This window comes from Coccinella septempunctata, chromosome 3 (genome assembly GCF_907165205.1).
Source record: "Coccinella septempunctata chromosome 3, icCocSept1.1, whole genome shotgun sequence".
Taxonomy (NCBI): Eukaryota; Metazoa; Arthropoda; class Insecta; order Coleoptera; family Coccinellidae; genus Coccinella; species Coccinella septempunctata.
This window is the reverse complement of record NC_058191.1, coordinates 10,626,043-10,652,123: the sequence shown is the minus strand read 5'-3', so window position 1 is coordinate 10,652,123 and position 26,081 is coordinate 10,626,043. Positions and strand designations below refer to the sequence as shown.

Sequence of the window (26,081 nt, the reverse complement as noted above, 5' to 3'; positions counted from 1 at the left end):
TTTGACAAGCAACTGTCAAAATTTTTTTCTATGAATTTGATGTTTTTTTTATGTCAATTGTCAATCGCAAGATGGTGAAGGCCGAAATAAAAATTTATAAATGAGATATGTTATAAATACATATATCGTTCTGAAAGTGTAGTTAATATTTGCTGAAAATTAACAGAAAGTAAGCGACTGAAGGATGTTTTTTTCTTTATTTGTTTGCTCATTTGAATTCTGTACATTTAATTCTATTTGCAGGCATTCTAAATAATACGCCGACAAAATATTGATTTTCCCTAAATAAAAATACAGGTGAGCTTATATATATTTATTTCAGTTTGAGTGGACTGTTTTTAGTCTATCAATTATCCCAAATTTTATGTTATATGTTCACCGCCGTTAAAAATGTATTGTCATTTCGTCCTCAAACAATTTGTATGAAGAGTTACCTCTATATTAGGTGACTTTCAATGCATTACATACTCTGATATTTATGGATCACATATATTTTCGAGTTATTTCAGTTGATTTTGTATCATTGATATTGTGATATTTGATACTACTCAAGTTTGATACCTTCGTTAAACTAGTTTTCTTTAATTAGTTGAACTGAAGAAATATTATATATAACCTCATTGTGTTTATATATGTGTTTCCCTATTTTCCATATAAACTTCTCCTTCCGTTCTGCGTAGAGCAATAAATGGTTTTATTGCATTTGAAAGGAACTATGGCACTCCTAAAAAAATTATACATAAATATCCTTATTTATATGAAAATTGACACTGCATCATTCCTATATTTATTGATCAAACTTTGGTCATGAAATGAGACACCATGGTTTTTGTGTAGTTTGATCGATCTAAATCAAGTGCTTATGTTCGACTTCCTTTTGAACATCGAATTGTCTGTGTATCTATCGACTCTTACAAGGTAGTGTTTTGATATTATCAATCATTTCAAAACAATTATAATTCATATCTTATTTTCTTTGTCCGCATTAGTGTCAGAGTATGGAAACAAATAGGACAACCTAATGATTATAAATATGCATCGACATACACTTTTTTTTAACAAGAACTTACAAGTTGATATGAAATATCTTTCCTTCTGAAGTAATTTTGTCTTAAGACAAATTATTGAAATTTCATGAATAATAATGAAATATTCTATCACGAAGTGCAATGAAGTTGAGTTCGGTCCTATACTTGACTCCGGTTTCTTTACCAGTAAGTGGAAAACAAAGAATGAGGTCCTTCGAACAATTCATTTGAATTGCTAATGGACAGTCTGGAAAATAAAAAAAAATTAATGAATAAACTATTCCTTAAATATTCTCAACTATTACAAAATTGGCACGATTTATAAGTTTGTTCATTATATTGTGAATAAACATTTGATATGCACATTTTCTCGAATTTTTACCTGTATTTTCTTATGCTTCTATTATAACTGTATACTAGATATTGTACTGTATGGTATAATTGGTAGTTCCCCCTTGAAAGAAATGAGCGATTTGGATTTGAATGGACAACGCTTGTCATTATTATCACAGAATGCGAGATTATTGTTTTTGAGAATGTTTGATCTTTTTTCCAACAGTGCAACAAACATAAAGATATTGTAGGGACTTTACAATAACTCGAGAAAGTCTTTTTGAGGAAAGGTAAGTTAGAACTTCTTCAGTTTGTCATTTATGTTACAATTCAATTTTTTAGAATATGTCTTGGGCTCAATGGCCTGGGACCCCAACTCAGCAGCCTCCTGTGGTTGCTGCAACCGCGCCTCTCTTGAATACAGCACCTGCAGTGATTCCTCCTGGCATGCCATATACTTCAGATCAGTGGACGCAGATGCAACAGCAAAACTGGCAACAGTGGGCCCAGTGGCAGCAGCAATATCAGCAATGGCATCAACAGTATGGAGCAGAGGTAATTTTTTTAATTTTGTCTTCATATATTCTATTAGCGTTTTTGAATAGAGATGAGTTATTTCCATAATTTTTCCCACGCCGACACAGTATTTATTCATAGGGTCCAGTAGTTTTACTCAAGAGTAGCTTTCTGCGCCAGATAATTGAGTTGAATCGCAATTGCGCAATAGCGCATCGATGCCAGCGCTCGGAATGAGCTATAAAGCATAGATTACAAAGAACTGCATGCGACATCTGCACCAGCAGCGCCAGAATTATTTCAGCGCAACGACTCTGATCTCGGTTTAGCTCAAAGTGCAAAGTTAATTTTACAAATTTGAGATTATAACCAGAAATATTTTCTCGATTCCTGATTGTCGTTGTAGTTAGTGGGGAACGAGGGTAAATGGGTCAAATTCTATTTCGTACACTTGAGTTGATCGGTGACAGTAGTAGGCATAACTGTTGTGGTCCGTTGTCTCAGACTTGGGACAAAGAGAAAAATAAAACTATCACACTTGCTCTTCGGTTTATTTACACATTGCAATAAGGATTCTCCAGTCATTGGTTGGGGCGCACCGGGGGAGCGTACCGCCCCTAAGTTAGACCGTTCCAGTACGCGGAGCGTCAAGCCCTTGGTTTCCTTCCCCTCTCCCCTGATGCACCATCCGAATTTCGTTATGACAGCTGTGGAGCGCTGTACTTGTCATTTTTACTGAGGTTAGGTTAGTTTAATTTGACAGTTTAGATTAGCGCGTTCCCGTTATAGTGGGTAGGGCGTGAAGCTCAATTGCGTCAAGCTCTGGGGTTTCGCACACCTGACTGGAAAGCAGTATATATATGTTCAACATGTAGGTCAGGATGGTTAAGAAGAGTCATACCACGGGACTTTCTCGCCATCAGTATAACGCGTAAAGGTGGAAAGACTAGCAGAATGTGGGGTATTGCCTGAACACTCGAACGATAAGTAGAAGTTACGGATATTACAATAGTTTCCACTTTCGAAGAAAAGATGGCAGCACCTAACGAACGTCCTTTTTCAATTTGTTCACGAACATTTTGTGCAGCACTCCAGCATGTACAAGCTGTTCACACATTTAGCGTCCGTTTCCACCGGCATAGCTGTGCGTTACTTTTTGGTGGAATCGAAAAAGATTGACTGCCTCGAAAAATGCCAAACGACGACGAATACCAGGAGTGTGCCTACCAAATACTTCCGACCCGGGGGTCAGATCGGAAATAAGTAACAAAAGCTCCAGAAATTCGAGGTTTTTAACGTTTACCAAACACAAAAAATGTAAACAAATCTGTGTCGATCGTCTGTTTGACAAAACTGACAGAAGTGGTCTGAAAACTGGCAACAATGTCACGGAGTCTTATATTTGTAATTTGGACCTCCCGTCGCTGTTGTACATCAAGAAGTTATAGTTTAAAAATTTTCTTCCTGCATTCTTGTCTTAACTTGTTAACCGTTTATTGTTAAACAAGTGAAGTTGTGTCATTAGTGATCAAAAGTGCTCAGATTTTAAGTGTTGATATTGATTCAGTACAAATTCGGCGAATAAGATGAGTGAAGTGGGTATTTCCAGAGAAATATTAGTAATGTCTAGTCGCTATCGCGTCAAAATAGTTGTATCTAATTTTTAATCTTAATTAGTTGTAGTTCAATCATTCTTAATTTTCAATTTAATTTGAATGGATTCTTCCTTTTGATATGAAATTGAGAGGTACACAGAACGCTTGACGAGCAGTACTAAAAATTTTGTAATGTTCTGTGAACATAAATGCATTAACAATACTTGAATAATAACGGCCGGTTTCATAATCAAACCTAAAGTCCCTTTTGAAGCTTTCTTTAACCCTACTAACGGCCGGTTTCATAATCAAACCTAAAGTCGCTTTAATTTTGAAGCTTCCTTTAACCCCACTAAAAATGACAGTAAAGGAAGCTTTAAGCTTAAAGTGACTTCAAATTTGATTATGAAACTGGACGTAAAAATGACACTTAAGGAAGTTTTTTTTCTCTGTTTTTCCGGGTGAAATTCAGACGAACTGAAAAACGTGAAAAACGGCCAGGCTATCTACTCTCGAACTAAGCTATCTAGAGCAAGACCAAAGGTGTTTGAACGATAAAGATATACAGGGTGTTCAACGGCACAGGGTATGCCGTATATTTGCGAAACGGTCAAGTGTTATCCAAATTTTATATTATATCATCAAATATACAGCCAGTCCCACAAAAGCACAATTGACGGCGACTTCTTTTTCTTAAATGGGACAACCTTCATTAGGTTATATTTTCTAATTCTCCGGAACATTCTGCATTTTTATGTATAACAAATGTATTGCAAATAGCTTGGTGCGGAAGGCCGACTTCAGGCCTCAGTGAGTGCGATATAGGAGTGAATTTTCAAATACCTTTCAATTAGTACGCCAATAATCGACATGAGATGTCTCAAATTTAATAAAATATATATAAGACACTATCCTAACTAAGCCATACTTGTTCAAAGAATTGAACTGACTCATCATATTATGATTCGATAACAATTTAATGAAAATAATTTTATCTGTATGATAGCACCAAGAATGAATGATAAATCCAATTATTCTAACAATATTGTATATTTCAAACCCGATTTATCGTTCAGCAAGAACCAACAAAAAGGTGTAGTGCCATCTCCTCCCACAAAATTGTGTAAATGAGCTCATGAATCCAAATATTATCAAGGAGTTAAGTTTAAGGAGGTATGAGCAAAAACTGAGAAGAATTGTCCGTTGAATAAATTCACTTACACGAAAAAAAACTGGAATAGAATTGTCTATACGAATATTTAACTTAAAATATAAATATGACATTCAAATACCTGCATAAATAATTACAATCGACAGAGGAGAATCTTGAAGAACTATCGTATTCCCATTTTATCGAATTTGCTATTTTTTTAGGTAGTGTCAATAAATTATCACGATACCGAACTGTTGCCTTCTTTTTTCTCGAGTGTTGAGAACGATTTGATCGTTTATACTTTTCACATGATTATTCAATTAAATATGTTAACAAAAGTTGAGCGAAGTGGATACAAAACTCTTTTTCAAATCACTTCCACAACTGCAAATCTATGAAAAATCACCAATATTAAATTCAAATTCAATACTACGTTCTTTTAATTAATGCCAAGTCTGTTTTTGATATGTAGCAAGTAAAAATTTGGATACATTTGATGATTTTTTTTAGAACTCAACATTCTGTCAATTGTGGACATTTCTTTGGCATAGATAAAAAATAAATTGGTGACTGTCTCGAAGTGCTATCAGCTTGTAATAATTGATAAAATTTCACAATAACGTTAATATCAAAATGAATTTCGTAAAACGCACTGTATGTATTTACCGGAATTGTATTTATTTTGGAATTTCTGGAAAAAGTTTGGAAATAATCATTTTCTCTGAAGATTTATTATTGCCCTTGCAGCTAGGTATACAACATTTATTAGGTATGATACGAAATCGATCCTACAATCAAAATCGAGTTCAAAAACGTTAGGTACATTACCAAATGAAACAATTCACTTTACTCATAGACTTTTTTTCCTCAGCATACAATTCACTCCACTCATAGACTTTTTTTCCCTCAGCACACAATTCACAGTACTTTCAAGCACTAAAAACAAAAACTAAACATAACCTACAAACAACACGACGCCGGCAAGCACGATACGAGAACTAGAAATTCTAGGCCTTTCCCTGTGTTGCCAAACTTCTCCCTCATCTCGGCTACGTGTTGTGAGGGCTGTGATTTAGGTAGCTGTATCTAAAAAGGGGCTGCTCAGAAAAAAAATTATATGTGAGACCACAATATTTTTCAGATAGTAATCACATCCGCACTTCAGTGTGACGGCAGTGAAGGTGGTACCGATCACACTGATCACAGCCGAAAAATTATCATTCTAGTTATTATTATGACAAGTATACAGTGTGTCAATTTGAAAAGGTACCTGCCTAAATATCTCGGCCCCATGCAAAATCACAAACAATGTAAAGAGAGGTATTTTGGTTCATCAGAAGTTGCAATGAAACATGAAAATAATATTTTACTATAAAAAATGTTCAAAATGTTGTCCATTAGTTTGTAGACAAAATATAACCTTTTTTCAAATTCGGCAAACTTCAACTTGAATTTCTTGGCTTGCTGTGCGTATTCTTACTTTCAGTTCTTCCAGGGGAGAAAATCTAAAGGTGTCGAGTCTGTGGAGCATGGTGGTCAATTCAATCGGCTCTTTTCTAATTTCTCTTGGAAATGATCTGTGAGCTATTGCCTTACGAAATGTGAAATCGTATTTCCATCCTCATCAAGTTTATTTTCTTTTATTGAACACCCTACTGGTAACATTTACTAGAATGTGCCGGAAGAAATAATAAAAGTAAGTTTAGACAATAAACTTGCTGAGGATGGCTATATGCTTTCAAAAGAACAACCCATTCACTTCCAACTAGTTGGAGCTCAACCTCATTGCTTCAATTCAGTGATGTAATGACTCACTGATCATTTACAAGAGAAATGGATCAGAAAGAGGACCAATTGAATAGTCACCACGCTCCCCAGACATGACACCTTTAGATTTTTTCTTCTGGGACATTTAAAATCCGTTGTGTATTCAACACCGCCTCGATAAATAATAATTGAAAGTAAAAATACGCATGCAAGTTCAAGTTTTCCAAAACAAGGGCCGAATTTGAAAATAGATTATATTTTTGCCAACAAAAGAATGGACAACATTTGGAAAATCTTTCATAATGAAAAATTTGCATGTTACGTTGCATCTCTTGCTATTGTAACTATTCTGCTTTATTTTTATTTTTCGGTAGTAGATACAAAAAAGGTCAAGTTTAAGTGTATGTGATTATGGAAAAGACGATCGAATTACCTCGGTGTTACTCGAACCGCCTTCTCATTTAAGATTTTATTGGTTGCTGTCATCACGCTCACAGGGTTGATACAAATTAGTTGGAACCAACCGTATTAATAAATGCCCCTATACGTACCAAAGCTAACCTCTTTTTGCATTTTTTCTGAATTTGCATGGGTGCCGAGATATGGATGTACACGGGTGTATGCGTCCATTTCTTCATTTTACGGTTTCTCACCGACAATCAATGTATGCGCAGGATAAAATTGGCAACTTGGAAGTGGAAACCTTTTCTTATTAGTTATTCACCACGTAAAAGATTCGACCCAAAATTCAGTAACAGAAAAATAACCCTTCAGTAACTTGGCACAAATTCGAATATGTGAAATGTTGTGACGTAGAATACCTAGAGTCTAGTAATTTCTGTTGATTCGACAACAGTGGAACCGATCAAGAAGATAAAGATTCCATATCCGCAGATTACAGAAACTTTCTGTAATTTTCTGTTTGTTCTGTCATTGTCTGTTTTTTTTTTGTCAAATGTGAATACCATAATTAGGGCCAATTCCACTTGCGATTCCTTTACCCTCCTTCACTTCATAGACAAAGAAGATGTCAATATTAGAAACAGAATTTTAATCTGAGTTTGAGTTGAGCTAATTTATTTATCACCGTTTGGTGAAATCGGCTCTTAATTATTAAGTCTATGGGTACCATAAAACTTTGATGACAATTATTGACTCAATGGATGCTGCCGGATTGTGAAAGTGGCATAGAATGTTATTGGGATTTTAATGATGGGTATATATATATAAGGAACAAGAAGGGTATATTGAAGGTTAAGTCGCTATGCCTGCAGTATTTATATTTTATCGACGTTTCGGTCGCAGGTCGCAGGCCTTCTTCAGGATTCTACAAAAATAATATAATAATACTTCTAAATATTCAATCATCATTTCATGTAACCACTGAAAATTTGAAGATACGTAGGTTATTTCCTTCTCTTTCAGCCAGTATATTGTGGCTTTTTTTACAAGCACATATTAGTTATCATTTGACTATATTCAAATTCAAACATATAGTTTTCTGAAAAATTACAACAGTCCATTCTTTGGGCTTTACTTCTATGTCAATGGAGTAAGAGGACGTTGACTGTGTTCCCGGTCAACCTGTGAATCTAAATATGACAGGTTTTTTTCTTTGTGTCATAAGAACGGTGGATGATTTCTTCTATCAATATGATTCCTATCATTATTATTATACACTGTGTCCGTAAAGTATGGAACAAAGTCATTTTTAGCTGAATAGACCGTTTTAAGAAATAATCGATTTTTGATTTTAATTTATTTTTTTGAAATAATAATCTAATATACACAGCTGCAGTTCGAACATTTATAAAGTCATGTATTCCATCAATAATATTACTAATGTTATCATATTGTATTTCTGTCCACCCTGTACCAATTGGAATCAACATGTGATACATTTTTGGAATCAGCTCAGCTGGAGTAATCCGAAAATTGAGACAAAATGGTGGGTAAAAAAAATTACGGTGACGTCATTACTCGAAAGTAATTCACCCTGTATATTAGATTATTATTTTAAAATACGGTAAATTAAAATAAAAAATCGACGTGTTTCAGGATTATTTCTTAAAACGGTCTGTTCAGCTAAAAATGACTTTGACACAGTGTATGATGAATATATGCTACTTTCAAGAATGGACTGTTGTAATTTTTGAGAAAACTATATGTTTGAATTTGAATATCGTCAAATAATAACTTGTATGTGTTTGTTTAAAAAAAGGCACAATATTCTGACTGAAAGAGAAGGAATTAACCTATGTATCTTCAAATATTCGGTGGGTACAAGAAATAATGATTGTATCTATAGAAGTATTTTATTGTTGTATTGTTTTTGTAGAATCCTGAAGAAGGCCTGCGACCTGCTGCTGGAACGTCAATAAAGAATAAATAGTGAAGACATAACATCTCAACCTTCAATATACCCGTCTTCCCCTTAATACATTGCGCAGAATTTTTGTTGACGTTTTCGGGAAAACTGAAGTTGAAATCAAAAAAATCAATAGTCTGTAATTATTCCTATACCATTCATTTTTGAAAACCAGTAAAATCTGAATATTTTTGGAAAATTGTTTTTCCGTATAACTTCCCATGTCCATGTTCATATGGTTCAATTCATAATTTATCTCAATGAATAAGCTCAGTGGCCCGCTTACTTGAAACTCAATGTACTTATAAGGTGATCAAGTGAAACCGGCTTTACCGATATTGAAGTTTCAATTTTTATTCTATATTATAAGTTTTCATTCAATTCTTATTTTCAGCACTTGCTTTGAACATGGCAGTTCTCTTCTGGTAACTCTTCTAATTTATTTAAGGAAAATTTGAATGTGAAGTATATAATATGTTGAATATAGCTGATTTACTTGTAGTTTTATATTTCAATGTTGGCAATTTCATTTTTTTTTTCAGTATCAAAAGTCTATCAACGCTCTGGCCGCCCAGCAGTCAGTTGTTCCCAATATTGGTGGGCCACCGCCACTACCTGTTGATCCGCAACCTCAGCCTCCGCTTCCGAAAGAGGAGCTCCCTAAACCTGCTCCGCCTCTACCAGTACCCGTTCCACCTCCTCAGCATTCCGTAGTCCCCCAGTATTCCACAACATTGATGCCCAATCAGTTCTCTGCACCGCCGCCTTCATTCGTCCCCAATCCGCCCCAGCAGCCATGGAAGGCCAGCGGCAACGTCAACGTCGATCAGAAACGTCAGTTACCCGGCAAAGAAGACACCAACCCGAAAAGACAAATGACTAACAGACAAGGATGGCAAAACGTGGGCGCGACTCAGTCCAACCCTAACCAAAACGAAGAACTGTCCGAGGCGGAGAAAAAGTTCGACAAGCAATTCGCCGAGTGGGAGGCTCAGTTCAACAAGTGGAAAGAGCAGAACAGCGGCCATCCCGACAAACAACAATACAAGGAGTACGAGAAGAAATGGGAACAATGGAGGCAACAGTTGCTAGACAGGCGTGAAGCCATGAGAAGAAAACGACTCGGTCTCCCTCCGGCTAAACCCTCCCAAGTTCAGAACTTCAACGTTCCGCCGCCTTCGCAGGGCGTCCAGCAGCAACCTACAACGACTGCCTCGCAAGTTCAAGTACCGCCAAAGGATGCCGTCCAACCAGCTGCTAGCATTTACAGTAAACCGCCGCCCGATATGAACAACGAACCTTTGCAGTTCAAGGGTAACGATAAAGAACCGGAGCCCCAGGATGGTGGTGGTCTGGGATTCTTGAACACTACCAAATCGGACGGTATCCCAGGATTGGATCTCGTCAAAGACGGAGACGTCGAGAAGCTCGACGACGAAGAACAGATTCCCGTTAAGAAGGGTCCGGATCTTGAGGCCATCTCAAAGGGTATAAACAACATCTTGGGAGACCAAAAATTGATGAGTATGCTATCGATGGTTTCCCAGAACCAGAGCACGAATCTGATCGGTACTCCGAGGATAGGAGCGGACGCATCTTCAAGTCGCGATCAGTCGAACATGAGCGGAGATGACGCTCGCAACGAACACCCTGAGCCAATACAGAATTTCGACGATCAGACCAGAAGCAGTTTCACGATGCAACCCAACGATCCAGAGTATTATCGGGGTCCGCCCAGTAATGCTCAGATTGGCAGGGGTGCACCGCCCCCTAATTTCTACGATAACGAATCTCCTTACAACAGACCGCCTCCTAATTTCACAATGCCTTCTCACGATGACATGAAGAGACCACCGCCGAACCGCTTTGGAAACGAATTCGATAAAGGTTCTTTCCCGAACCAAAACGCTGCGGCCTCAGATAATGCACCACCTTTGGTTCCAGAAGGTCTCGGTCGCAGAGGTACCGGCCTTCTTCCAGATCCGATTAGGAAAGGTAACTTTGGCGAAATCATGACCAAGGGCAGAGAACCGTTCGGTCCAGGAAGGGCAAGGGGAGATTTCGGCGATAAAGACATCAATAGAGGTAACTTTGGACCAAGGGGGCCCGATTTCGAGCAAGATGGTCACAATAAGAATTTGGGTGGTAGAACACCGTTCGGTAGAGACCTACAAGGTAGAAATAATTTCGGTAAACCCTATGGCTTTGACGACGAAGGGAAAGGTCCATTAGATAACGAGAGAAACGGAAGGCCATTCCAGAACCAGAGGTTCGCGCCAGGTTTCAGAGAAGGAAGGGACGATTTAAACGAACCTCCACCACCCAATTTCAGGGGCGGAAGGGATGGTTTGAACCAGCCTATTACACCTAATTTCAGAGGCGGCAACAGAGACAGTTTCAACGAGCACCCGCCACCGAACTTCAGAGGAGGCAGAGACGATTTTAGCGGGCCCCCACCACCTAATTTCAGAGGCGGCAGAGACGATTTCAACGACCGCCCTCCTCCGAATTTCAGGGGCGATAGAGAGGAATTCAACGAGCCCCCACCGCCCAATTTCAGGGGTGGTAGAGACAATCTTAACGAGCCGCCACCGCCGAATTTCAGAGGTGGTAGAGACGATTTTAACGAGCCACTTTCGAAGAATTTCATGGGAGATAGAGACGATTTTACTGAGGCTCCTCCGCCGAATTTCAGAGGAGGTAGGGACAATTTCAACGGGCCCCCTCCGAAGAATTTCAGAGGCGGCAGAGGCGATTTCAACGAGCCGCCACCGGCGAACTTCAGAGGTGGCAGGGACGATTTCAACAAGCCTCCGCCGCCCAATTTCAGAGGCGGCAGGGATGATTTTAACGATCACCCACCGCCGAACTTCAAAGACGGTAGAGACGATTTCAACGAGGGTCTTGCGCCGAATTTCAGAGGCGGTCGAGACGATTTCAATGAGGCCCCTCCGCCGAGATTCAGAGGAGGTAGAGGCGATTTCAACGAGGCGCCGCCGCCGAACTTCAGGGGAGGAAGAGACGATTTTAACGGGCCTCCTTCGTCGAACTTCAACGGTAGAAACAACGATTTCAGGCAGAACGATAGGCCTCTTCAGAGGGGCGGCAACTTCGGTCCTGGTCCGGATCGTTACGCGGACGAAAGGTCGCCTTTGAACAAAGGTGCAGAAGGCTTCAACGAGAGGTTCAATAGGCCCGGCGGTCGATTCGGCGGCGACATGGATCCGAACTACGGGGAGGGTGATTTCGCGGACGATGGTGATTATCCGCCACCCCCGGAAATCGACGGCAGTTTCGGCAGGGGCGAGAACACTGGGCAGTTCGCGGAAGCCCCGGAACCGCCTCAGTTTGGGGACGAGCCATTAGGCGACATGCCTCCCGAAGGTGACGAACAAGAGCCAATTCTGGATGACGACATATGGAAACCAGTGACAGTGGTGGATTACGATCACAAACGTGTGAAGCCTCGTGAGTATATTCCTCTGTTTCTTGAGATCGATCCGTTAAACCTTTTTAGTAATGAAAATATTATTGGAATATTTTTTTATATTGATATTACTGGACTACCATACAAAATTCTCATTATCACCAGCTGTGAGTTATCCGGTGAAAAATACTAAATAGGGTAACATATTACCAATGGCGCTTTCTTAACATCATTTTAAAATACCTCATGATCTCAACAATTTATGAAAAAAAAAATTATATTCAGCAGTCGTCACTTTCTTCCTCTTCGTCTAATCAAGAAATAACCTTACGTTTCTAATAGGGAATTCTCCCTCCCTGACGAAAATGATGTATTTTTTATGAAATATCTTTGAAACGTCACATTTTGAAATAACCATTTCAACCGTTTCCCAAAAAATTATTTTGAGTAGTTAAAAATGAAAAATAAAAATGGGTATTTAAAATTTAAAGCGTTTCGTGTCTATTGCACAAGTTGGCAACATCGACTGAAATATGCGTTGATAATAAAGGAGAACAAATACACTATCTTGATGAGATAGACAAAGATGGCTGTCTACAAAGTCTGCAACGAACGAGGAAAGTCCTTAAACTTTTTGGTACTTTTATGGCCGGTTGCTGTTGAGGCTCGCCATTGAGTACGCGCCTTATGATAGCTGTAAATCAGGGGTTCCCAACCTTTTCTTGGGCAGGGACCTCTTTTATATTATTCTTGTCAGCAGGGACCACCTGTAATAAATCTGAAAATTTTATGGAGCTCGAAGCAGCCGGTCGGTCTTGAGGATTATGTAATTGATTCCATCTTTTTGGAAAATTTTCGACGCAACCGTTCAATCTTGACGATTATCTAATTGATTCCATCTTTTTGTCAATTTTTACTTATAATCACAATTGAAATTTGCAAATAAAAGCTCGAAGGTTATCTTCAAAAATTAATATATTTGCGACGTTCTCAAATTTTCCAGCAAGTTTGTATTGACTGTACTACTGATTCTATTTACTAACGCCGGCTATTAAACACTTTGGTCTAAGAGCAGCGGTTAAGTCTGAAATAAAACACTGTAAATCATTTGCAGACTTCGAACTAAGTTTCATGTTCTAAGTTCGCGGACCACATTTTGGCTTCTGCGCACCACTAGTTGGGAATCACTGGCTTTGTTTTGGTTCGCACTTGAGGCGGTTCCGAATCGGTTCAAAGTAGTGGAGCAGCAATGGTATGGAAAGCTACACGCATGCTACGCGTGAGCTTACGCTGAATAAATAAATGTGCGACTGTTTTGAACCGTTCTGGAACCATCCTAAAAGCGAACCAAAACAGGCCTATTGCTGTAAATCAACAGCTGTTATTTTATAAACAAGCCATTGTTCTTTTTATTCTCTAGTAGGCGCTGTTGCCAAATCGTAAACTAGAAACGAAGTGATTTAAATTTTAAAACCTCATATTTGAAGAATGATTTTGAATAGTTTCCGCAATGCATTTGAAGAATTCATGAATGAAACTCATAATTATTCAGTTCAAACTTGCATATGCTGTGTTAACCAAAATTGAGAAGAATTCCCCATTGCAGCCGAAATCGACGTGCTCGTTCAGCCTTTCCGCATGTACGATTACCGACACAAAACATTGAGACGTATACCGTACCCAGAGAGGCCCAACTGGCTGTCTGATGCCGTAAAAATGATACCGGAGCTCGATCCTCCCATAATACGTCCACCTCCCATCGATCGCAGGATGTACGACGATCGTTACGAGCCCGTAGTTCCGCGCAGGGACGATAGGTATAGACCAGACGATAGGTACAAATACGAAAGAAACGTATTCGATTCGAGATTATCGCCACCGCCAATGAAATTTGAAATGGAAAACGATTGGCCGGGTCGTAGACGTAGATCAAGGTCACCTCCTCGATTCGACAGGTCGCAAATGTACGCCGACAGAGAGGCCTGGGACCAAGGCGGCAGGCCAGGCGAAAGAGATAGAAGGCTGGGAAACAGAAGGGATAGAGAATTCGATAGAGAAAGACGGGACGATAGAAGGGAGCGCAGAGACGACAGAGATCGCAAAGAGGACGACAGTTGGAATAGAAGGGATTCCGGATGGGAGGATAAACGAAGGAGAATCGAAGATATGGAAGTAGACGACGTAGATGGGGATAAAAGGGACGCTCGTTTTAAAGCAGATAACAAAAATATCGAAAGAGATAATTACGCAAGGAAGGAAGGTATGCCAATATTTCCATTCTCCAAGCCAATAGACGAGAATAAACCTAGCAATGTCACGCCGATTGAAGATCTCTTGAACGCGCCCGGCAGGTCGAGTAGACCTCAGAGGATCGTCATAATACTAAGAGGTCCACCTGGCAGCGGAAAGACTCACCTAGCCAAAATGATCAAGGATAAAGAGGTACTATTCTTTTTATTGATTTTTCGATTTCGTGGCTTTCTTATGCCCGTTTTAAACGCTGCGGACTGTACGAATAGTAGGAACTGTTAATAGTGTTCATCGTATATCTTGAATTATATAATTTGTGCTTTCTTCTTCCCAATAACTGAAGTCATAATAGAAAGTATAATTCAATCTTCTGGATTTTGTTGAAGGTTGAAAATGGCGGATCGGCTCCTAGAATTTTATCCTTAGACGACTATTTCATGGTAGAACAGGAAAAAGAGGTCGTGGAAGATGGTAAACGGGTCAAATTGAAGGAGATGGTTTATGAGTTCGAGGCTGGTATGGAAGAATCCTACAGAAATTCCCTAGTGAAGTCGTTCAAAAAGACGATAACCGATGGTTATTTCCCATTCATCATTGTCGACAATGTGAATGACAAAGTGAAATATTTTGGAGAGATGTGGAGTTTCGCCAAGCAGAATGGTTTCCAGGTAAAAATACCAAATCAGAAAAAGAATAAGATGATTTATTTATTGTTTGATGTTTTCGTTTTTTTTTTTTGAGATTTGATATAAGATTTTATGCTAAAGGGACCTTAGACACCATATGCAATTCCAATAGATATTGGTGATTAATTGTCTGGGCTATCCAATCTCTGTTTTGTCTATTAAATTTCGCATTTTTCGCTGTAACAGTGGATAAGCGGTTGATGATCGGTTCAACTTTTGTTCTTTTTTTGGGAGTACGTATAACGAACGTTCAAATGGATTTGACAATGTCGTCCACGCCGAATCCAACGTATCGGACTATATTCACATGTGCATTTGTTGTCGTTCTAATTCGGCTGATGAACGCTGTCTTTCTCAGCTCAAAATAACAAATATCAAATAACTATTATCAATTAACGAATAACAGGTTCAAGTTGAATGACTATTTTTCAATGAGAGTGGTTATGCAACCAAGTTACAAATATCACAAATAAGAGCCAACTACTTTTTTATTACTTGAAACTTAATACACAGATAGAAACTTCTGTAAAAACAAATAACAAAACAAACGATACTAGTTGTATGTTTTTTTTTTCATTAATTCATCTTAGGTTCAGTGATATTTATAAGAGGTTTTTGTAGAAAATACAGTTTATTTAATATGAAAATATGAAGTTAGGTTATTTGTTGATTTGTTCTGCATAAATGCTATTTGTTACGTGATACTTGTTGATAAGTATTATTTGATGCTGCATAAATCCACACTTATGCATCAATACGTTTCCAATAGTATCTTCCAAATCTTTGTTGGTACGCTTTCTGTAAAGTTTGAGCTTTCTAGCTTTAATGATATAACAGAACAGGTCCTCAAAACATTGTCGGCCATTTTGAAAGATATTGAAGGTAGAAATATTCGCCACATAATTAATAAACTTTGCTGAAATATTGGATCTTTTTTTTTCAAAGAAAAGAATAAGATGAAATTTAAATAACAAATATTAAAAAAAGCCGAAGTAAGAGCGAATTGAATGTGAGACTGCGCCAAAAAATTGTTAGGTAGTAGATTATTCAACGAGCACAATATGATGGATATTATGATATTGATGTTGATGGTGAGATGAGTGATCCCGTGTATGTGACCTACGGGGTTCCACAGGGGACTGTGCTCGGACCTTTGTTGTTCACTCTGTATGTTAACAGCTTGCTGAATCTCGGAATCAAGGGCAAAATTCTCGGCTATGCGGACGATATTGCAATGTTTTGTGAGTCTGAATCGTGGGAAAGCTTGAAAATAGAAACTGAAGCCGACATAAGAATTCTGAAGGATTGGCTGAGTTTCAGCACACTCACCCTAAACCTAGAAAAAACAAGATATATGCCCTTTTGCTCATACTCCAGTGGATTGCCTTCTATGGGTCCTTTGACGGCCGGTACTGACTCTTACATCCTGGAGGCAGAGTCGGTCAAGTATTTGGGTGTGATCATTGACCGTCACATGAGGTGGGACCTACAAGTAAAAAATATAGTTAATAAGTTAAGAGGGGTTCTATATAAAATAAAATATTTGAAGGATTACCTTGATCTAAAACACCTCAAATTGATATATTTTGCATTAGTCCAGTCGCATCTGACATATGGAATCATCGGTTGGGGGGGTGTGAGTGATGTTCACTTGGAAAAATTGAGCGTTATTCAGAGATGGATTCTAAGGGTTATCTATAAAAAACCAATTACCTTCTCTAACGATAGGTTGTATGAAGAGGCCGAGATACTCGATGTGAGACAGCTATTCTGTTTGAATATGCTGGTGAATATAAAGAAATCCAAAATTGCTTTTGAGCCCATTGTACACTGTCACAACACCAGAACGAGATTAGGCTCCTTGAGTGTACCTAGATGTGGGAAGACTATAGGCCTGCGACAATGTAATTATCTTGCACCGAAACTGTTCAATCAACTTCCTGCCTACATCTTAGGGATAAATAATGTCAGTTTGTTCAAGGGAATATGCAGGAGTTGGGTACTGTGCTACGGAAGAGAAAGACTACATAATTTCATCAACAATGTTTAGATATAGATGAGTAGAAAAAGAAGGGGAAAATTGTGATATTAGAACACTTTGAATATGAATATGATAATAGTAAAAAAAAAAAATGAATAAATAAATAAAAAATTGATAAAAAAAAAAAATTTCTGGGGTAGAATGTGTGGAGTGTGCGTTCACTTTGTTCACTCATCATCAGGGGTGAATTTTCAAGATATGACAACACGTACAAGCGATGGCTTCCAGCTGGAGCTTCTGTGCTGTCGTTTCATCTTTTTTTTGTTCACATATTACTTTATATATTGTTTGTACTGTAGAAACTTTTTTTCATAGTGAATAAAAATTATTATTATTATTATTATTATTATTATTCAGACAAGTTTGGTAAATCGTCCGATTTACTAATTTTGTCTACGCCCATGGCCTAATCAAATAGAAATATTTCAGGTTTACATATGTCAGATGGAACTAGATGTCCAAAACTGTTTCAAAAGGAATATACATAACCGTACCGAAGAAGAGATACGTCGGTGCATAGAAGGATGGGAGACCACACCCTCCCATCATCCCATACTTGACGCTTCCTCCCTGTTGCAGGGAGGACCTATACCCGAGGTAGAAATGGAGGAAATAAATTCGCCAATCAGTGATGTTGACGATAAGGAAGATGGGTTAGAGGTAAGAGGTTATGGTGAAGGTTGCGAGGAAACTGATTATTCATCCAATTCAAGCACTTTTCCACGTTGAAAACATTCATTTTGTTAAAAATAACACACGAAGAAGATGGATTGGATGAACTTCTCGGTATCCTATCCTTCGTTTGAGCTTTTTGCCTATTCTGCAGGGATTTTTACCATTTCAAGCAATTTCAGCATTACTTGTTGACTTATCTTACAGCGAGCCTTCATGTGAGAATTTTCAACCATTTTCAATTTTAAATCAGCATTTTCCTCCACAGAATGTTCGATAAGGGTTTTAATTTCGTCACAAGATTGTATTGTTATTATTGTTTAATTTTTTACATCCCGTACCTACTAAAGATTAAAGTCTTCCCAGGACCAACTAGATCGAAGCAAATGGGACAATTTCGACTGTTCTATAAATAATCTTGGTAAGTTTTACTTTTAATGGGTTAAAGAAACTATTTACATTGAAATCGATATTTGTGAGGATGATTTTATGTTATGACCATCGATATTCTGTTCAGTGAAATATCCGAATAGTCCTTTCCAGCGGGTACTCCTTCCTTGAACGGCCGTCGAAAAATATTTTATTTTTTTCGTTTCTTATATTCTTTTAGAACAAATTTTTTGTTGGTGTATTGATGTCGAATCTACACTCGGTCGTCTCAGAAGTTCGTTTTAACACTCAACATTTTTGAGTGACTGTCCTGGAGCTAGTTCCTGTTTTACAATTTTATATATATTTTATTTTATTCATGTGTTCGTCCTTTGTGTTCTCTTATTTTTATAAATTTTGTTACAATCAGGCGTAAAATACCTACTTTGTGTACTTTACCTAGATTGTTTTGTTTTTACCATTCACACGATAATTTATTTCATTGAATTCATGAAATATTTTTAAGTTCACAAATGAAAAACCAAAAAGTTTCTTGTACATATATTTTATTTTGTCACTATAAATGAAAGATTTCATCTTTCGGGATGGGACATTACGTTCAGCAGTTTTAGTCACCAATTATGAAGTATATGCATATGAAGTTTTGTTTTTCAGGTTTACGCGAATTCTTGTCCTACCTATATTTCATGAACCTGAAATATAATTAGTGAAATGAAAATATTTTATATTTTCAGTACTACTGATTTAAACTTATTGTACTGGGGGTAAAGTTGTATCAATTTCATGTTTAACCTCTCAGATATGCTATAGTTATAGCGCTTGACGTCTAGTTATTTCAAAACTTTATCGTAGCAGAATTAACAGTGCGCAACAATTTCATATTTGTTTTATGGAATCGTGCATGATGTATTGTTTTCCGTTGGCTTTAACGTGAATTTTACCATTAAGATAAACACTCATTTGGAAGATCAATGAATATTTATTTTCTGTCTCTTAATAATATAAAAGAGAGTCGCTTTTTGTTAGTTACATCATTTATATCTCAAGATTTGCTGGACTGTTTATTGTGAAACTTGATTCATTGGCTTTGTGTCAAGTACATTTTAAACATTTGAATACTTTATGAAATAACTGGTAATGCAGGAAATTATTTCCTTTCTTTCGAGTAAGGCCAGTAGGTGTGTCTATGGTTTGTGTGCTGTAAAGGTTCTGTAAATGATATTTGTACGTTGGTATTACGTTTTCTGATAACATTATTTTTTGATACATCTGAGTTCAGGTATATTATACATCTTTTCACAAAGGCATACGTCAAACATTATGAAAAAAGGTGTTATAGAAATTTCATTTATCCATCATTCATTAGACGGTGCTGTATATGTATATCGAACTCTTGAAATCGTTAATCTTAAAGAGTTAACATAAAATGCTATTACAAATTTTCACCGTTATGTTCGAGATTGGCATAAGCCATCTGCAGGCACAGTGGAAATCCAATTATTGGTCCTTATATTATTTTGATGGCACAGTAATAAAGTGAAATTCTTGGGGATTGACGGTTCACGGAAACATTTCTTATCAAAAAATTCGTCCTACAAAGCAGGTGACTCTAGCATAATAATGGATACAGATAATAAATATGAATTGTTATACCTGAGTTGATTTTCAAAAGTGATACCACGAACGTCTTTGGTTAGTTATCATAGTTATCATGTATCCCATGGTACCGTATAGAGGCGATCTCCCACTTATTTGACGAAATAATTAAAAAATAAAAAGTCTGCGTTGAATGGCATTAAAGTACCTTCCTAAATTATTACATTTGACAGTCTTGTAATAGCTACCCCTCACTTTTTCTTTTTAAATGGTACCCTATGTATATTGTTATTGAAAATTGCTTGTCGCACATACTGTTTTTTTTTATTATTAATAACAAAAACATCTCATGATGTGTGAATTTAAAATAAAATACGGCTGATACAGTTAAAAGAACTGATAATTATGAACATAAAGCTTGGCACCCGCCCTCGCCAGACCTAACACCACAGGACTATTCTTTTTGGGGTTATTTCAAATATTTGGTTTATTAAATGAAATTCCTGGATTTAGACGATTTTGAAGAACGTATTCGTGAAGCATACCTATAGTGCTACACCTGCGACGTTTTAGGCACAATAACGTTTTTAACACATTTTGCAACTTGCATCGATTGTGCAGGAACTAAGTTTTTTGTATTGCATCATAGTTATCTTGACATAAAAATGTTTTTATTGTTATTAATAAAATCATTTCAAATAGATATGATATTTAGTTTTCAATGACGATATATAGGGGGTGCTATTTGAAAATAATAAGTGGGAGGTAGCTACCACAGAACTGTGAAATGTAATAAAATTTTTCACTAAGCCATAATACTTACTATGAAAGCGTGATCCATTTCCTATTTTCCTATACTTGAATACATTCGAAGCGGTTATTTTAATTTTTATTATTTTGTCAAACGAGAGAGAAATCTCTTGTATACGATAACTTGGCACAACCTGTATTACATCGTCGTCATGATTTGAATTCGACAGAAACATTATTCCGGCACAAGATCATATGATTTGGATTGCATATATTCACTGATCAGTATCGGAATTATGGAAAGTTCTTGAACTCTTGAAGAACAAACTCGGTTCGACGTTGAAGGTCACAAAATTGGTCCATTTCGACCAAAAACGTTTTATTCTCATTCAGCTATCTCTTAAATCTCGAAGTGCTCATTTTTTGTACCTCCCATCTCGTATAAAAAAAGTGTGAACCAAGAAATTATTCTATGTATATTGAAATTATATTTCATGCATTGATATAGATAAAGTTAAAATTTTTCTAGCTTGCAGTTTTGAAGATTGTATGTTTCCTATTTGGAAAATCATTATACAATTCAAAACTGAGAACTGGTCGACGTTACCTCGTCTCCTTTTCAAAAAGGGCTTACTTACCGCGACAACTGCGTTTTTTCCATATCTCTCTATGGAGTCGAATGTCATAGTCTCTCTCAAATTTAGTTTTCCTGCGGAATTGACTCAGTTATTTTTGCAGCACGACTTGATGGCCTCAGCAAACCCCCCCGCCCCTCAAGAACTATGGAGGAATTCCTACAGCTCGACGATGAGTGGGAAGTCACCAGGCCAACCAAACCAGGAGAGAAGAGGGTTTGTTGAAAATTTCCTTATTTATTGATTTGGTTTGTGTGAAGTTTCAGATTATGCCAGTGGAATATATTGTGTCTAATGCCTTGTTCAGACTAGGCTAGTTATTTAGTCTAGTAGTGAGTAATTTAATAGCTTATGGATGTAAGCACCGTTTCCTTAAACGAGAATAAATTTTTTTATTTTTGTGCTATGTCACCTAGTTGACGCCCGGAAACTGGCTGCCTGTTTATTGTCGTCTCAAACACTGGAGATCATACTCCGAAAGAAACTTCAGTTTCAGTTAAAAGCGTGTTCCAAAATTTTACAGTTCAGAAAGTTTCAAGTAAGGAGAAGTTTTGCGAGTTTTCAATGGAATAATTTGGATAATTTCCTGTAGCTGATTCGAGCATCGACCGTGATCTATAGACCAGGCATAGGTATGAAACTTTAGAGGTTGCAGCGGCTGTCGTGCTCATCTTCTTAGGATGGAATTAAAGAGTTGCTATGAATGTTTGTGCTTAGAGCTCCACACATGGGAGCAGTTTCAAATCCTGGTCTGATCTGAGACTTATAAATTAGAATCGATCTGGCCAGAAATATTTCCTAGCCTATATATATATATTTTCCTGTATACATATACCAGGTTATTCGCGGCGGACGTCTCAATGTTGGCCACATGTTTTTTCCAACACACTGAATGTCAGTGGATTGTAATTAGTTCACAATCAAACTTTTATATAGTTTTGATAATTTAGCATAGGAAGTAACATAGTTATTCGCTTTTAGATTAAACTAATTGGTATTTATATCGTCGCTTTGACGTCATATTATAAGCCAGGTACTGTAGATTCGAAAATGCCACACCTTGTGTAGTTCGAGGAAGAGGAGCACGGGTCGACATCGTTAATCATAATATACGCAGCTTATACGCTGCGTATATTATGATTCATATTAAACCAGATATTCAATTATTTTAGAAGTAGTATATCATCAAGGCGTCGACGACAATTAAGTGGAGTTTTTTATGCAGGGTGTTCGGGAATAACTGTACATACTCTTATCATAGATAGAGTAGGACTAGCTGAGTGCGGATTGGCTATAAAAATTAATTTCTGACTTTTCCTACAGGATGATTTTCGAAATTCATGGAAATACTGAGACCAGTATCAAAGCCAAACTTATCGACGGAATTTGATGAAACTTGGGAGATTATTGACACATGCTGATATTGAGTCAGTGAGATATCAATTATTTCAGTATCCCGTATCTGGACTCATTAATACTCATTTAAAGCGTTCAGGCTGAAAACATCACTTTGTATTTCGAATAATTGTTACGCTTTTTAAAAAGAACCTAAATTATGTTTCAATATGTGGTACCAATCAGAGTTGTCACATCTACTATTTTTTTATGAATTTTTGAAATTGGACAAAGTTCGAAAAATTGAATTTATATCAACATAAACGTGACTGAGATATTTTTTGATCTAATATGAAACGGGACAATGTTCGTGAAAAATCATTTAGATAGTCGAGAGCTATAATAAACACATTCCGTAATGAATGTGATAACAAATGAAAAAAACAATAAATAATGAAAATGAAAATGGGAATTAACGAATTCCTTGTATTCAGTTAACGTAATTTCGAAAGTTATTCGAAATGAAAACCATTTGTTTAACACGTTGAGCGCCGCATCGAAAACTTCAAATTTGCCCATGGGACCCAACCTTTCTATTATATGAATATTTACAGAATTTTGTACACTTTTTCAAAGTATCCACCGGTGGGCTCGCGGTCCCACCAAGTAACTTCACATGTTTGGACCGTGTGCCTACGTGTTGAACACATTTCTCTAGCAGAATTTTAAGATTGGATATATCCTTCAGAATAATATTTTTTAATTAACTGCAACAAGATTATTCTGTTCTTCGACTTGATGTCTTCAGCATAAACTAAACCTTGTAGCATGCAGGGTGAAATATTTTGGCTTTTATTGTTGTTTCACTAATGAGCTACTTCATATATTAGCAAATTATTATCATCTTTTACACCTTCACTGAGTTTCTCAAGAAGATTCTTACGTTTAATATTAATTCACGGGATATCTCATTTCTGTTTATGTGAATAAATTCAATTTTCAAACCTTGTTCAATTTCAAAAACTCATAAAAAAAGAATTGTAGATGCGACAACTTTGAGTGGTACCACATATTGAAGCATAATTTAGGTTCGTTTTAAAAAGCGAAACTATTAATTGAAATACAAAGTGATGTTCTTACCCTGTACACTTTGAATGAGGTTTAATGAGTCAGGCCTTGGAATATTGAAATAATTTATATCTCTTTGACTTGATCTCAGCATGTGTCAATTATCTTTCAAGTTTCAATGAATCCCGTCGATAAGTTTGGCTCTGGTGATGGTCTCACCACCATGGGCAAAACCAGAAATGAATTTTTTATAGTCAATCCGCACTCAGCTAGTCCTACTCTTTTTCTGATGAGAGTACGTACAGTTACTCCCGGGACTTTCTGTATAATTGTTCGATTTATATTTTCTTCTAACGAACAGCCAAAGACTGGTTTATTGAAGTAGTCATTGCCGGTCCTTATGGCTATTCCGGACAAGTGTTTATTGTTTACAAAGATTACGAAGTGGGTCGATTCATAGATTGTATTCAGAAAATGAAATTATTGTTCTTCTCAAGATTAACATAGAAGGGGCTGGGGTTCAACAATACTAAGAATAGCATTAGGTATTCAACTACATTTTCGCCTACTTCTACCAAAACTTGCGAATTTATGTCGTGTACGTTACGCCTCATTCAAAGTAGTGAGTGTCTATTCCTAGGCACTACTTTTTTTTTATCCTTCTTTCAGTATTCGGATACGGCTTCGAAGGATCTCTTCATCCTCTGATGATTAAACCATCAACCACTATACTATGTGAAAACATCTCTGCTTTATGTAGAAATTGAGCAATTCAAGACACATTCTCCGAATTAAAGCAGCCTCACCATATGCAATTGCTGGTCCTCAGCTGCAAATTTCTTCAAATTAAAGCGCATGCCGCTAATTCGACATAAAGCATGACATCTTTGCTCGAAGAAATTATGTGATACTGTTACGGAGTCACTGGTTTGTTTTTGCAAACCGGAAAAAAGCTCTAATAATTTATTCCATATCAAAATATGTTCTCTTATTCCGTTGAGTGTATTCGTTTAGTTATATACTTTTTTGAAATGTTCGCTGCATCAATTCGTCTTCCTATCTGGATCTGTGTTTTCTTTGCAGTAGTTTCTTTATTGTGTTCGAATGAACTACGTTGTAAATCGGCTTTATTTTTAGGTTCGGTGGGCTGACCTGGAGGAACGTAAACAACAGGAGAAGATGAGAGCCATTGGATTCGTTGTAGGACAGACTGATTGGGATAGAATGATGGATCCTTCGATGGGTCAAAGCGCTCTAACTCAAACAAAGTATATAGAGAAGGTACAAAGAAGAAGATTCTAATTTTTCCAGTACACAACGTGATGTGTTATGTACTAGGATTTTCATCAAGTTTTGATATTTTGATTTTGTAAATATATTTAATTTTATAAGGGAGAAATAATAGTTATAGTGTTTTAACCTTCTGTCGTTTCATATTCTTTCGTTATATCATAGTAATAAAGAATCTGTTGTATCAATATTTTTTTCTTTTGTTGCAACATCCTTCGGAAAGTCAGATAATTATATTGCGAAGTTATTCATTTCAAGATTCTGAAGTGCTAAGCATTAAACACGATGTAGGAAGTGAAAAGACTTAGAACTTCTGAAAGCTCATCTGTTGATATTGATGTCTCATCAAATACAGAATATCGTTTAAAAATAACAAAATATTGAATCAGTAGCAAAATTTGCTGAAAACATTTCTTGAACTAAAGTCTTCATTTCTATCCGTTCAGAGATTCAGTTCACGAAGTTTTGGTTTTGTGAATATTTGCTTCAATTAAATATGGCGAATGCTAAACTTATAAAAAAAACTTTGGTTAGTTACGGGGTAATCGCTGCTAGATTACCTTAATTCTTAATTTCGAAAACTGATACAAAGTAACCAATTCCAAATTTCAGAATTATTTTTCGATGCTAAAGGTGAAAACTGGCTAGATAATTGAGGAGTTTGAAAAATTAAATTGTGATGAATGCAGGAAAAGTAAATTTTTAAATTTTTTTCTTTTAGAAAAATGTTTAAAGACAGTGAAACATTCAATTCCTCGATATTAGAATGGATAATGTTTATTAACCCATTAAAACAAAAAAATACAAAGAAATCCACCAGTACATAACCGTCAACGACCACAAAAGTGCCAAGCACTTGTATTTTGTATGTGGTAATAATTTCACTTATCTACATACGCATTCACATGCAGGAATGGCGGTGAGTATATTTTATTCTTTCAAATCAAAATTTAATGCTGAGAATAAAGACCCATAATTACTAAATAAAATTATTTCTATTCCAGAAGACAATCCAAAAGTTGAGACATTTTCAATATCGCTTGTAAAACTTTCTGAGTGGCCAACTATAGCTCGTAATCATTACCTACATTGTGGCGCAGTCGACCAGGATCGCCATGTGAGCCAGTCCAGTAAACCAAAAGGTTATTAAATGAGACGATACGTTTACATAAATATACATT

At 36.8% G+C, this 26,081-nt stretch overlaps 1 protein-coding gene across 3 annotated transcripts; it reads left to right on the top strand.

Moving 5' to 3' along the window:
- The first annotated feature begins 40 nt into the window (after nt 1–40).
- LOC123308930 (YLP motif-containing protein 1-like) lies at nt 41–25,090 on the top strand. Of its 3 annotated transcripts, XM_044891742.1 has the most exons (11): nt 41–169; nt 244–297; nt 1,588–1,651; nt 1,704–1,916; nt 9,303–12,228; nt 13,794–14,629; nt 14,824–15,105; nt 17,594–17,824; nt 18,203–18,257; nt 21,311–21,423; nt 24,748–25,090. In XM_044891742.1, the coding sequence occupies exons 4-11, from the start codon at nt 1,707–1,709 to the stop codon at nt 24,910–24,912; spliced, it is 4,818 nt and encodes a 1,605-aa protein (XP_044747677.1). In that variant the 5' UTR covers nt 41–169; nt 244–297; nt 1,588–1,651; nt 1,704–1,706; the 3' UTR covers nt 24,913–25,090. The 3 variants fall into 3 exon arrangements, with proteins under 3 accessions (XP_044747677.1, XP_044747678.1, XP_044747679.1); XM_044891743.1 differs by lacking the exon at nt 1,588–1,651; XM_044891744.1 differs by lacking the exon at nt 18,203–18,257.
- Nucleotides 25,091–26,081: the final 991 nt, after the last annotated feature.

Bases quoted from the DNA above. Each gene is read 5' to 3' on its own strand.
- LOC123308930 (XM_044891743.1), top strand. From the start codon at position 1,707: ATGTCTTGGGCTCAATGGCCTGGGACCCCAACTCAGCAGCCTCCTGTG. The intron at 17,825-18,202 runs GTAAGAGGTTAT...AAGTCTTCCCAG, and splicing joins ATAAGGAAGATGGGTTAGAG to GACCAACTAGATCGAAGCAA. The intron at 18,258-21,310 runs GTAAGTTTTACT...TTATTTTTGCAG, and splicing joins CTGTTCTATAAATAATCTTG to CACGACTTGATGGCCTCAGC.